At 35.2% G+C, this 15,181-nt stretch overlaps 1 protein-coding gene across 4 annotated transcripts in view; it reads right to left on the bottom strand.

The window, feature by feature from the left end:
* The window catches only part of Rala (RAS like proto-oncogene A), a 62,923-nt gene that overhangs the window by 6,237 nt on the left and 41,505 nt on the right, over window positions 1–15,181 (bottom strand). For 3 of the 4 annotated variants that reach the window (XM_076836352.2, XM_076836365.2, XM_076836360.2), the window contains exons 2-4: window positions 11,999–12,151; window positions 9,861–10,069; window positions 4,983–5,157 (exon numbers count right to left, since the gene is read on the bottom strand). In XM_076836352.2, coding sequence (XP_076692467.1) covers window positions 4,983–5,157; window positions 9,861–10,069; window positions 11,999–12,112 — 498 coding nt within the window. In that variant the 5' untranslated portion in view covers window positions 12,113–12,151. Of the gene's footprint in view, window positions 1–2,761; window positions 2,795–4,982; window positions 5,158–9,860; window positions 10,070–11,998; window positions 12,152–15,181 lie in introns of all 4 variants that reach the window. The other variant, XM_076836363.2, reaches the window with a different exon arrangement.

Raw genomic sequence — 15,181 nt, 5'->3', positions numbered from 1 at the left:
GTGGTAGATATTCTTTCTAAGCAAGCTAAGAGCTCAGAAATCATAAAGGAAAATAGAAATATATTTGATAACATAATCTTTAAGGTTTTCCATGCCAAAAGACAAAATAAGCCCAATAAAAAGATATAGTACAGATTAGGAGGCAATATTTACAACATATGTAAATGGACAAAGGGTCAATGTCCTTAATAAAAAATGGACTCAGTAATCCAAAAGATAAACAATTCATTTAATAAATGGGCAGAAGAAAGGGATTTCAGATAATCCAGTCAGTGAGTCAATCAAAAGATGTGCAGGGCTGGGGTTGCAGCTCAGAGGTAGAGTGCTTGCCTAGAACATGTGAGGCTTTCTGGGTTCACTCCCAGTACTGCACCCCAACTACCCCCCCCCCAAAAGCAGAAAATGTAGCAATCAGAAAACAAATTAAAAATTAAAATATCTTAATGGTATTTTTAAAGGTTGTTTTAATTTGGGCTGGCAAGGCTGTATGGTAAAATGTTTCTCCACACACTGTTGGTGGAATGTAAAGGCAGCTGTTCTGGAGGGTAACTTGTTACTACAATTTAAAATGTACACTTGACTTTTCTTTCCTTCCTTTTTTCCTTCTTCTTGGTGATACTGGGGATTACATTCAGGGGCACTCTTATCACTGAGTCAAATTCCCAGTCCTTTTTATTTTTTTATTTTGAGACACAGTCTTGCCTAGGCTGGCCTTGAACTTGGAATTCTCTAGTCTCAGATGCTTGAGTAGCTGGGATTATAGGTGTACACCACAGCTCTCATCTCATCTTTGTCTTTTCTCTTGCACTATTGCAGAAAGTTAACTGAAATACTGTGTGTAACAGAAAAATTGCAAATGACCGAAGTGCCATTAATAGGAAAATGGCAGAAATATGGAAAAACCTAATATGGAACATTTTGTAGATTTTAAAAAGAATGTGGGTATATTTATTTATATGCATTAATGGTAAGAGTGGTATCTATTTGTCTAAAGTTTAAACCAAATTACAGAAACATATGCAAATCCTACTAATATATAGGTAAAATAAGCAAATGTTAATTTTCTTTTATATGTATGTATGCCTGCCTTTAACAACTGGAAAGGTACACCTGTGTTAGCACTAGTTACTACAGAGAGGGCAGGAGAGTGGCATATGGGTGAAGCTATTCACTTTTTCTTCCTATATTTCTGTTATGATTCTTTAAATAAGCATGTATTCATTCATTACTTATACAATAAAAAATTCACAGTAATTTTTAAAAAAATATTTATCTTTTAGTTGTAGTTGGACACAATACCTTTACTTTATTTATTTATTTTTATGTGGTGCTGAGGATCGAAACCAGGGCCTCGCATACACTAGGTGAGTGCTCTACTGCTGAGAGCAACCTTGGCCCCCACAGTAATATTTTTGAAAAAATAAAGCACATATATCCTAAAATTCTTTCCCCAACATAAAATTGACTACTAACATCATAATTATACTTCCTCTATTGACTGACATCTACTTACTTGCTCAAATTCTTTCCATTTTGCCAAGACATTTCTTAAAATCAAGAGCAACCTCAGAGTTACATATTAAGAACTAAAACTAGAGGGTCCTAAAAAGGTCACTGAATGAAGCCAATGAGTGCACAAGTAGTTCACCCAGATGGTCCTCTAACTTCTTGTGATTCCTTTGTGGTAGCCCATGCCCCAGGTTCAACAAATTGGTTTGTTACAACATTTCAGAGTAGAATAAAAACCTGCCTCTTTGAAATTTTTATTTAATAGTTTATTTGGAATCCAGATAAAGATAAAGTGGGGAGCCAGTATTCGTTGTCTGTGACAATGTATGATGCTTCACAACTTCACAGAAGACAATATCGACACTCGCTGTCCCTGAAAATTCACAAATCAGGTTTCTAGAAGTGAATGACATCCAAAATGGAAGACATGATGCCTATTCTGTCTTTTTAAGTAAAAGAATAAGGAAAGATGTGATCTTGCTCCAGTTATGTATCTTTCTGCACTTCAGTTTTCTCATCTAAAAAGTGAACATGAGAAGAGTATCCACCTTTGCCTCATATATATTTAGGATTACATGGTTAGTGCCTGCCACAGTGCCCAGCTCTTATAAGTATTAATAAATATTAGTTCTTCCAACTATTAGATTACTTCTTCAGCCAAAAAATCCCAAGTATAACCTAATTTTAGAAACTGATTAGTTGCTAAAGGTTACTTTTATTTAGCCATTGAAGTAGTCACTTTTCAGGGAATAGCAGCATATGAAATTAGAGTTTTCAGTATAAATTTGTACCTCAGTTTATAAGCAGCCTATGTAATTTAATTTTGTGTTGGAGGTGACCACGAATTGACAGATTATCTTTTCTGAAACTGTCACATCAATATTTTCTATTTGTATTGCCAGAGACTTGACACTCTCTATTAGGAGGCAGATTCTATTCTCAGCCTTCTTCCTGATGCTTGGTGGGATTTTGTGACTACCTTGACTGACAGAACCAGGATGAAATAATGCTGCCCCCCCAAAGACTTGGTAATAAAAGGCAGTGTAGCTTCTGCCTGGTTCTTATTCTCTTGTGACACTTGCCCTTGGAACTGTCAGTGCATTGTGAGAAAGTCCAAGTCAACACACGTGGACAACACACATGGGGAAACCCACATGGATAGGAGCTGAGACATCCCTGGATAAAAGTCAGCATCAACTGGTTGAGCCAGACAAGTATGAACAAGTCTTACAACCTAAATTCAGATACTTACAGACATGAAGTTTTTCAGCTAAGGCATCAAACACTGTAAAGAAGATACGAACAATCTCCAAATGTGCCCTCTCTAAATTCTTAATGTCACACAATCTGCTGTTTTATCTAGGAAATTATTTTGTTCTGCAGCCACAGTAACTAAAACAGCCTCATCCCTTTATTTTTTCTATTTTGAAAAGGTAAAATATGCATATGGCAAAAAGTTCAAATAAAGAAGTCCAGAAGAGTATTTACAGAGAAATGAGCATATACCTGTAATTTAATTCTCTGGTGATGACTACAGGAAGCAAATCCTTACATATTCTTAGGATATACACACATATGGGTGTACATTTATTTAGTTTTCATTTATTGATTGATTACAGTGCTGGGGATTAAACCAGGGCCTCATGCACATAAAGCAAACACTCTACCACTGAGCTACAACCCCCAGCCCTTCAGTGTACATTTAAAATATAGATAACAACAAACTACAGACACTGTTCTGCACCTTGCTTGTTTCACTCACTTCATGCTGAAGATCATTTCCTGTCAGCACATTTAGTTCTATCTCCATTTCTTTCTTAATGGTTGGGTAGAATTCCATTACATGAACACTTCATAATTTAAACCAGTCTGTTGCTGGCACTTGGATAGCTCTGGTGTTTTTATTTCTATAAATGCCCCAATGTTTACCTTTGAACATACATTTTTGTGAGTATATGATTTTTTTTTTTCTGTAAAATGTAATTTTAGAACTTGAATTGTTGGGTCATGATTTTGACAGATAATCACCACATTGTCCTTCTACCAACATGAGTTTCCTGTTTTTCTATTCTCTTGCCAAGAACGTATTATCAATTTTTTTTGCTTTTTTCCAATGTGTCAGGTTAAAAAAAAGGATATGCCATTACATTTTAAAAATGTACTTCCTGGGGCTGGGGATGTGGCTCAAGCAGTAGCATGCTCACCTGGCATGCGTGCGGCCGGGGTTCAATCCTCAACACCACATACAAACAAAGATGTAATGTCCACCGATAACTAAAAAATAAATATTAAAACTCTCACTCTCTCTCTCTTTCTAAAAAAAAAAAAAAATGTACTTCCTTTTTTATAAGTGAGACTTAATCTTTTTTTCAAGTTTAAAAGCCATTTGTGTTTTCTTTCTGCACCATACCTGTTCCTGATCTTGAACCATTTTCCCTAGACTGTGGGTCTTCTTACTATCCTAATCAAGCCCCATCCCAGACTCAATGATGCAAAATCTCAGGGTAAGACCTAAGGATGGGTGTTTATTAAGCTTTACAGGCAATTAATTTGCACACTGGAGATTAAAAGGCACTGCTATAGAGCCTGGATATTTGGGGAGTGAAGAAAGGTCTCACCTGGAGGCCCTCAAGCAACTGTGCTGCCTCCACCAAGAACACAATCTTCCTAATCACTGGAGGCAGCAGAATGAAATACACTTGGGGAGGCTCCTAGACACCTAGCAGGGGTTCCACATCTGGTTCCCAGGAGGGGCCATTCTGCACAAAGTGGGAACATAAGGAAGAAGGAAACTGAATTTCCTTTTCTACTCAGAGGTAAAAAAAAAAGCACAGGGTAGAGAATATAATAGTAGTAACAGAGATTTAAAAATCCTTTTATTTTGGAGATTACTTTATCTTGGGAGGCACCTTCACATTTTTTTTTAAATAAATACATTTTTAGTTGTGAATGAAACTTTATTTATTTATTTTTATGTGGTGCTGAGAATCGAACCCAGTGCCTCACATATGCTAGGCACTCTACCACTGAGCCACAACCCCAGCCTGGCACCTTCATTCTGAGAACTTAAATGGGCTGCGCAGGCATCAGGTCATGGAGAGAACATTCAGTACTGCCATCTTGGGACTTCTACAATTCCTTTTCAACTAGGCAGCCCCATCAGAATTAGAAAAACAGGCAGAAAAACATCAGAATAAGAAAAACAGAATGCCGTCAGTGTTACAAAAAAAAAAAAAAAAAAGAAAGTACAATCAGCTATAGTAACTCACGTTTTAAAGTCTCTTGGGAAGTTAAAGACAAGGTCATGTAAGAAATTCCTAACACGTTTTACTTAAGAATGCTGCAAAGATAAATTATTAACTTGTATTAAAATTCTATTTAAATCTCATAACACTCTAGACAAAATGGAGCTGAGTTAAAGCAAATCAGTCTATTTTTAACATGATGTAGTATTAAAGAGAGCCACATTTTACCTTGTCAACATTAGCTCGTGTTTTAGCAGATGTTTCCACATAGTTGACATTCCACTGGTCGGCTCTGTTTTTTGCCTCTTCTACAGAAACCTGCCTTTTATCTTCTAAATCTGATTTGTTACCCACCAGTAGAAATGGAACATTCTCATCTTCTTTTACTCTTAAAATCTGCTCCCTGGATAAGAGAAAATGAGAAATATTAACATGACTTCTACATGATAAAAAAATAGCAACTAGCTATCTGCAATCAGCATGTTTATAATTATATATCTATTTCTATAAGCAACAAGCTTATCTATTACATCATAGAAAATAATAAATACTTCTTATTCTATCATCAATTATCTGAGATGCACATTCACTTCAGTAATGATAGAAAAATAAACCAGTTGGGAATATAAACATAACAAGCAGAGGTGCAAAACAAAAAGTATCAAGTACAACCTTCCCTAAATGTTTTCGTATTTTTAAAATGACCTTTTTATTTCGGAAGGTTTTTTAAAATTTACAGAAAAGCTGAGATCATAGCATGAAAAGTTTCCACTATCATTAACATCGTTTATTAGTATGAGTATGTGTACCAAAATGAATAAATCAATAATGATACATTATTATTTAAGCCCAAACTTTATTGGACATTCTTAGTTTGAACCTAACATCCTTTTTCTGTTCTGGGAGCCCATCCAGGATACCACATGACATTTAGTCTCATTAGAATTCACTTGGCTGTAATAGTTCTCAGATTATCCTTGTTTTTGATGACCTTAATAGTTTTGAGGAGTGCTGGTTAGGGTAATTTGTAGAATGTCTCCTAGCAGGGATTTGTGCAATGTTTTTCTCATGACTGGAGTTATGGGATTTTGGGAGGAAGATCACACATCATATCAAAGGTCCCACAAAATATTTTTAAAGTCTCACACATGCCAGAAATTATAGGAAGTAGCTCCTCAGCATAGATTTTTCATTTAAAGGTAAATTATATAATATGAAGTGTCACCAATTTGTAAGTATTGTGGTTCTGCTCTTCTTAATCATGTGACTCTGAGAAAAGTACTCTTTGTTGCCATTTCCTTTTCTATAAAATGGGATCAACAATACCTTCCTTATATGGTTGCTATGAGGAGTAAATGTAAAGTGCTTATAACTGCATGGCACATAATAAACATTCAATAAATGCTATTAGCTGTTATTATGATTATCTACTGGAGGAAGATGTTAAGTTTACTTTTTACATCAACACAAAATTTATGTTAACTTGCTTAGAGTCACAAATGAGTAAGTAGATCAAGAATTTGAACCCAAGAAATTTAACTCCAGAAAACACATTCAACTTCTATGCTAGATACCACAGGGATTCTCATAACAGGATTATGAAGGGAACAAACCCTGACCAAGAAGGCTTAGTTCCCAAAACTTCTTCATCATGAAAGACCCCTATCTCTGATACAGAGTAAACAACAAGGGGTCTGGCATTATGGTGAGGTTCTCCATATTATATGATACTTTCCTGCCTGCTGCTATTATGATACAGTGATCAGACCATACCTTTCTGAAAAAAAAAAAAAGATTTTTACATTGTTTCAGCTGAGGGCTATATTTAATAGTAGTAAAATAATGAGTGATATAACAACATACTGTCATAGGATAGTTTATATGATTTAAAAATAATGCCCTAATGCTGGGGATATAGCTCAGTTGGTAGAATGCTTGCCTCCCATGCTCAAGATCCTGGGTTTGATCTCCAGCACCACAAAAAACAAACCTGTTAAATCATTAAAAAAGAATAAATACTAGAGAATATGCTATATTTTAAATAGAAAACATGACATTCTATTTAAAAATATGAAATGTGGTAGTCATGTGGTTTTATAAAAAACTTGTCATTAGTTTAATGAGCACCAACCAGTATAGTATCACTGATAAACTCAGAGATATAGGGTAGACCTCCTGGATTTTAATTCTCTGCTATTAACTGCATGACCTGGGTAGGACAAATGACTTAATTTCTCTGTGTTTAAGTTTCTTCATTAAAAGATGTGGAAATAATACTTTTAGAAAGTAAAATTTAAGAATTCACTAATAAACATTATTTATGTACTCTCAAGAAAACTGCCAAGTATAAGGCTACGATGCCAGGTCATAGTCCTGACTTTTGAGAAATGTATAGGTTAGAACTTATGAAACACAGTAGTATCTACCTCTTAGGGTTGTTTGATAAGTGAACTGATTTATGTAAGTAATTAGAACAGTGGCACATGGTAATTGCTACATGAATATCAGGTAGTGTTACTGTTATTACTTCATTTGCCTAATTACTGATATGTAGCAAATATTCTAACAGACTCAATGCTTGCAACAAATTCCCTGAACCTGAATTCTCAATTAGAACAAAAATTGTTCTAATATATATGGACTATGAACCACACAGAAAGTCACATCCATTTTTCACTGATTTGTATTTACTTTAAAAATCCTTTTAAAAAATAAAAATGTTAAAAAGCATAATATTTGGGTATTATAGGCTAAACTGTACAGTTACAGTTACACAGTGCTATGTTTCCTGTCACTCAAATGATACCTTGCAAAAAGCATGTCAATACTCACCATCATTGCTTTACATTTATGATGTACTTGTGAAGAGGATTTTAGTCAACCAAAACCTTTTTCCAGGGTTGGTAATGATAAATGTGCTGAGACTTTCTTAACTACCATCCGTCATGATCTATAGCCTGAACTAAGATAACAACTGACCTTCCACTCAGTCTCAATAACCACCAGGAAGGTGAGTCTAACTCAAATGTTCATGACTCTAGTGCTTGTGGTCACATATGTATATACTCATTAATTACCTACTAAGCTACTTTTAGTCAGATGCTGCAGGAAGACCTATACTAAAATTATGGCATGATTAATAGTATCAGAAACATGACCATGAAAAATCTGGAATATACTGGCCAGAGGTGAGAAGACAATATTCTTTAGAAATAATAGTTTTATTAGTTACTTTTCTGGGTGTCAGAGAAACGTATTGCTGTGTCTATAGCCTTCATACACATTTTCCTTAATGTTATGCTATTAGAGAACTTTAAAATAGAAAAGTTCTTTTACAATCTGGTCAAACTTCTTCATTTTTGTTGTAAGGAAAGAGAGCACCAAGGTAAAGAGTTTTCAAATCAAATAAAATTTTTATTAAATGTGTACTGTATTGTTATATGATCACAACTGTATCAACAGTGAGTACCAGAGATGGGGATGGGTAAAAAAGGGGTTCTGCTTTCCAGACATTTTAACCTTATCAGGGAAAACATAATCAAGCTCAGTAAAAAAGTGTGATACCATGTGGAGTGCCTACTGTAACCATTCTCACAAATGTCTTTCTCATTGCTGGTGAGTAACTGGGGTCATTTTTATTTATGGGAAGGGCACTACATTGGAGCCATACAAGAAGAGTAATGAATCATCCTTATTTTTTGTAACAGTAATAGCCCAAGATTCTCTCTTGGCATAAAAATACCTTATTCCCTTGAAATACCACATTGGCTTTAGTAACTATGGTGACAAATTTATTCCATTACCTAGAACAGGACCTGCTACATAATCAACTCTCATATTTATTGAATGAATGAATAAGCACTGACATTTATATAACTTTCAACATGTCTCCCAGGTTTGCAAGTTATTAGATCTGCCACCCTTTGCATTCTATCGTATATGAAATTCCTTGTAGAAACCAACAAACTTAATTTTACAAACACATCTATATTTTACAGTTTCTCAATGATGTACCTTTTTACAAAGACAGTTAACTTAGAATCCTTTAAGTTCTTGAGACGTTCAAGTGTACATAATAAGGAATGCTGTGTATAAGCACTGGTTCAGTTTTTTGTACAACTATTGAAATGCCATTTTTCTCATCTGTGGAATCCTTCTCTTTCAGGCTCATCTACTTTGTGACTCCTTTCCCATGCTGGATCCTTGTAGTGATCACTGCCAGTGTTTCCCTACATTATCCTGTATTTAATTATATTATTATTTAATTATAATATTAATTATAAATATTTACTTATGCTTGCTTTTGCTTTACATATTCAACTTGGTTGTGTAAATTTTGAAATTAGAGGATATATTATATCCTTCTTTTGTGTCCCCCTATAACCAAAGCTGATATGTAACACAGAAATAAAAATATGTAATTAAAGAACATGTTTAATTATGCATAAAGTATTTGCAAGAGTACTTAAGAACCTTATTTATACCAAACTTTTCTTAGATAAATAGAGGAACCTCTCTCCCATTCACCAAAACTGTCCCTGCTAAACCAAAGATTTTTAATTAAGCAAATAGTAAATAAGACATATTGTAGAATACAACCTAGTGGGCCAGTCTACAATGATTATTTCTATTTTACAAATTCAGTCCATAAAATTATTTCTATGCTAAAAATTCAGGGCACATGAATTGTGAGGAGAATGGCAAAAATATGCCTGCTGAGTGTTACAAAATGCTCCTAAATCAATGTCTAACCCAAAAAAGACTTAAAAGCTGGAAAAGCTCAATATATTGATTATTCACTATCAGGGCAGTAGTACTTTAAAGAGAAATACTTCAGGAATGCATAAAGGAACTTTGGATACTTGAAGCTGCCATAAACTCAAGCTCTAATATAGCTGGCACTAGGATGGCTGTAAGATTATGTAAAGTTTCCTGAATATTGTGTATACATACACAGTGGACAGAATCATATACTAATACTGAAGTGAGAAATAAACACAATTAGAGATATAGTAAAAGACTAACAATCAAGAAGTTCTTGTTGTCCCCTTTTTTCTGGAGAACTGTTGTGCAGTATGTTATGAGCAATATCATTCACAAACATACCTGAAGTCGGCTGTGGCTGCAAAAGATTCCATTTCTGTAATAGAGAAGACACAGAGAAACCCTTCCCCACTCCGGAAGTAGTTGTCTCTAATTGCGGCATAGTCCTCCTGTCCAGCTGTGTCTAAGATATCAATCTGTACTTCCTCCCCATCCAGCACCACCTTCTTCCTATAGCTGTCTGCTTTGGTAGGTTCATAGTCCTCCACAAACTAGAAAAAAATGAAAAACATGTCTATTTTTTAAGGGTACTTTTGCTTTTTAAAACTTCTTACTTTGAAATATTTAATTATAAAAAATGGGGGATGAACTGTTATTACCACTAGACTGCTTACAGCTTGAAAATTATGCCTTTTGCTTTCTTAAAAAAATACTATACATGTCAAAACTATTAAACATATATTTTATTAAATTTATAAGAACACCTTTCTATGAGATGCTAAATATAAATTTTTGTGCTAGAACTGTGGAAATAACTTATAGGTCAATATTTAGGTAAGTATGAAAGTACCATTAAGTCTATTCTTTCTCCAAAATGAAATGAATAAAAGTGACTCATGCTACTCTATAGGAGGTCAAAGCTTGGACTTGTGAGAGTTCTTCCCAAACTTGATTTTTCAAATAATACAATTAAGCAACTTTACATTCCTGCTCCTATCATCAACTTCATAAATTTCTTTCATGTATCTTAATGAACCCTTTGACAACACTGTTAGCACATATGTATGAACACACATGTATACACAGTTATTTTGTGGGTTTTTTTTACTAGCTTTTATAAATATTTTTATCATCTGATATTTTCTTATTTGCTTAATTTCCATATCCCACCACTAGAATTTAACCCTTGAGAGCAAAGACTTTGGATATGCTTCTCAGCGCTATATCTTTAAAGCCTAGAATAGCATCTAGACTGGTGGACACTCATAAACAATTAATTAGAAAATGGACAGTATTTTGTAACTGCAAAAGTTATTCAACATTTTACCACATTTATATTCTAACACCGTGCTTAAACATCATCAAAAGTTAGGCATGTGGATATTCTTACTTTTGGCTTCTTTACTGTCAAGAAGGGGACTGATAAAAGGATTAGTTTGAGAAAAGACTGTCAAATGAATAGTGTGAAAAACAACTGAATGAATGAATCAGTAATTTCATTTGAAGTACCACTTCAATCCTCCTTCTCCCTAAACTTTTTTTCATAGTCATTTGCAACAATCAGGAAAATGAATGAATCTGAGGGTTTGGAGTGTGTGTGAAAGAAATGTAAATTACAGACATTAAAAAAAAGACTTGGGGTGGTGAAATTTGCTGGATTATGTTTTGCAGAAAGCCAGGTATAATACTTGTAATACTTGCCCTTCTTGGGCTAAGTGGATAATCTCTCTGAGGTTTTTTTCTTCCTTGTGAAATGGTGGTGCCATTACTTACCATGCAGGATTGTTATGAGAATTAAGTAAAAAAGAGTACATTGCCACCATAAAACCTGGTTTCTACTGAGAGGAAGTGCTGAGGATAAATGTTTAAATTGAATTATTAACTCTTAAATCATTAAGACTTGATGGTGGTCCTCTAGGAAAAGAATATATTGTTTTATATAGGCTGAAATCTTAACTGAAGGATAATAAAATCTGATATAAATACATGCACATAAATTTGTAGCCTAATAATTACAAATTTTAGTGATATGGTCTTTACCTGGTTAAAGATGTATGATGCCACATCAAATCCAAAATAAAAACTAACTTTTCCATTGAGATCATTAAAGAACATTTTATATATGTTAACCTCAAGTCTCAATAAGGTTCTGCATCTACCAGTCCTATTAATTCAAGGTGGGAGTCTTCATTAAAAGGACTAAAATTTAAGACCTAAAGTAGATTACTTTAAAAAAAAAAAAAAAAGAATACTGTTTTCAGTTTTGTTCTGTTTTTAAAGTCTGAGGTTTTTAAGGATCTTGAGTTCTTGACTTGTAAAATGAAGTCCTATACATATGTTGGCTCTGAACTTAAAAATGGAAAAATACATTGAGTAGCTTTTAAGGATCCAAGGAATCTATACAAAATAACACCAAAACTAAGCTAGTGAATATTCTCTCAAAGCCAAACTTTGATACTCAATATGAAGTTAGTGCTTACCTCATCATACATGAACTGAAGAGTCAAAGCAGACTTGCCTACACCACCACTTCCCACCATGATGACTTTGTGTAAGGCCAAAGAATTCTGACCTTTGGGCTTATTTGCAGCCATTGTGTGTTGTTGCGTTTTCACTGGAGGATTAAGAAGGATCTAAGAAGAATGAAAGGACAAGTAACGCTCAGTATATTCTTTTTCAGAATTCCAGTGTAGGAAAGAGATATGATGTCCCTAGGGTTCATGATACTAGTTTTCATTCTGCAGTGATTATAAACAGATGGCAAATGAAGTGTGCTCACTTAGGGAAAGAATCACTTATCAGAGAATGCCATGACAATGAAACAAGCAAATGACTCGAGGGCATTTCTCTTATAATCATTTCCATAATGAGCTGTGAGCAAATGTGGAGTTCCCAGTGCAATCACATGCTGGCAATAACAAGGTACTTGTTACACTGGAATACATTCACACAAATTATGAAAACAGGTTAAAGAATCACTGTTTCATATTAATCCATATTGGCAATACTTAGAGAGATGCTCTTTCTGATTTCAGGAAGAAATAAATGACCAAAAAAAAAGACTGCCATGCCTTAGGTTAAGGAACTCACTGAAAGGCTTGTCATGTTACAAGACAGACCACATTCCAACAACTTGGCAACAGAACTATAAATTGAATACAACACTGCATGCTCAAAAGTACCATTACTAAAACATTTGTGTTTCCTGGAGTGGACAATCTAAATTAAATACTTGGGCCTAACATGCCCTCACTTTCCTCAGACTATGCATTTGTTTAAGACATTTAGGTGTTCAGTGTGGAGAAGACCAGATTTCTACAGAAGCTGTAGTAATAGTACTCAGTCACCTTTGGCCATGGTACTGGGCATTAGGGGAAAAAAGGCTGCAGGGTCTCGAGCAATCTCAAGTGTACATGGAGGCCCAAAGAGACTTTTTTGTTATTAGAGAATAGAGGGGATGTTTCTGACTTGTTTAGGTTACAGATAGTTTTTCTAAGCAGCTCACAGAACTATGCCCAACCCTGCTTACTTCCCTATCTGTGCCCATCTTTCTTAGCTCAGCTACATCAAACATATGCTGGTCTCCTTCTGTTCCTTAAATTCTTTCCTCTGCCTCTCGCCTTTGCCATGTAGTTTTCCTCTGTTTGGCATATTTTTATTTGATCTGGCTAACTTCTGGTCTCACCTTACCTGAAACTCTCAATACAAATAAGGCTTTCCCCTGCCCTGTATTCTCAGATAACATCTGCTACGTTTCTTTTAAAGCCCTTTATCACAACTTGAAATCACTGAATTGTGTAGTTGTTCTATATGGGTCTTCTCTGGTACAGAATACTAGAAACAATCTGAGTGTAGGACCTATTTGGTTTAACTTATGCTTAATATAACCAACATGACTTGGTGAAATTAGTCATTCAGTGCATGTCTGTTCAATGAATGATTACAAATGTAGATAGCCAGACTTAACTTTGAGGAATGCTTCAGACCCAATTGATGTAAAGCAGCTACTGCTGCCTATTACAAGTAAAGGCCACAGATATGTGCCTAACGTATCAGTTGTATTGGAATTTAAGAGTGAGGCCTTATTTCAAGTCTCACCCAGAAGTTATACCTATATGTCTATTTGTGACCAACACAGAAAAGCAGCAGGGCATGTAATTCAGTGGTAGGGCACTTGTCCATTACTGAAAAACATTCAAACAAACCACAATCCTAGTATTCATTTACCAGCATGAGCATGTTAACACACTTCCTTTGAGACTGCCTTCACTATACTCAGCAAAACTGAGCTAACACCATACATGCAATTTTTGATTCAGTTATTATTATTACATCATAATGATTAGAGCAGAAGCAGCTTGAACTATGAAGGTATGACAAAAAGTAATCTACATTTTTAGGCTAAGGGTTCAATACAACTCAAAGATGAAGCCCCATCTTTTCATCTGGGTACTGAGAACATGGTCATTAGATTCTGAATGATCATCACTACTCAAAAATAGTAATAATGGGCTGGGGTTGTAGCTCAGTGGTAGAGCATTTGCCTAGCATGTGCGAGGCACTGGATTCAATTCTCAGCACTGCATATAACTAAATGAATAAAATAAAGAACAACAACAACAAAAAAGTAATAATGAAAGTACTACAGATTACTAACCAAAAATCTGAAAGATACCAAGTCTGAAACAGTTTATGGCGGGGGGGGGGGGTTTGTCAACTGCTGGTGTTTCTAAACAAATAAGAAAATGATTTCTTTTCACTATTATGATCCCAAGTTGCTGGTAGCTACAATCATTTTATGGCTATGTAACTTTTATTTTTAAAACAGTAAGTACCACATATGCTCAGGGTGTTACCAAATCAATTAATACTCTAAGGTGTGTGTTTATGTGTGTGTGTGCATGCACACGCAGGGGTGGGAGGAAGTGTGGGGGGGAAGAGAGAGAGGGAGAGGGCGAGGGAGGGAGGGGGAGAGAGAGAGAGAGAGAGGGAGAAAGGGAGGGAGGGAGGGAGAGAGCATGAGCAAACATTAAGCAGTTACACCAAATGGGTTAAAACACTTTTTCTTCCAGATCAATTTAAAATATAGTCTGTGACTCAGAAATAGACAAAGATTTCTAAGGACATTTTTCCAAAGTACAGACATTCCCTAATAATGATGAGTGGCACATCAAAGATTTCTAAGAGACCATCCAGGAAAAGCAATTCCCACCAAGGAAATATTCCTTGCTCCCATTAAATAAACCTGGTACTATACAACTTAGCTGCTTAATACTGGCATGTTAATATTCTGTTGCTGTGACAAAATACCTGAGAAAATCCACTTAACAGGTAAAAGATTTATTTTGGCTTGTGGTTTCAGAGGTTTAAGAACATGATTACTTGGTCATATTGTTTTTGGCCTGTGGTGAGGCAAAATATCATGACAGAGATGGCATGGTACAGCAAACGTGCTCACCTCATGGTGGCTGGGAAGCAAATAGAAGGAGAGGAGGGGCTGGGTCCAATACCCCTTTCATAGCATGCTCCCAATCACCTAACTTCCTTACGTTAAATCACACCTGCTAAAGGTTCTATAACCTCCCAATAGTGTCAGAGGCTGGGCACTAAGCCTTCAACAAATGATCTTTGTAGGACATTGAAGATACAAACTGAAATACTAG

This window comes from Callospermophilus lateralis, chromosome 1 (genome assembly GCF_048772815.1).
Source record: "Callospermophilus lateralis isolate mCalLat2 chromosome 1, mCalLat2.hap1, whole genome shotgun sequence".
Classification (NCBI taxonomy): Eukaryota; Metazoa; Chordata; class Mammalia; order Rodentia; family Sciuridae; genus Callospermophilus; species Callospermophilus lateralis.
Note: the sequence above shows the minus strand (reverse complement) of the source record. Positions and strands in the feature narration are given on the sequence as shown.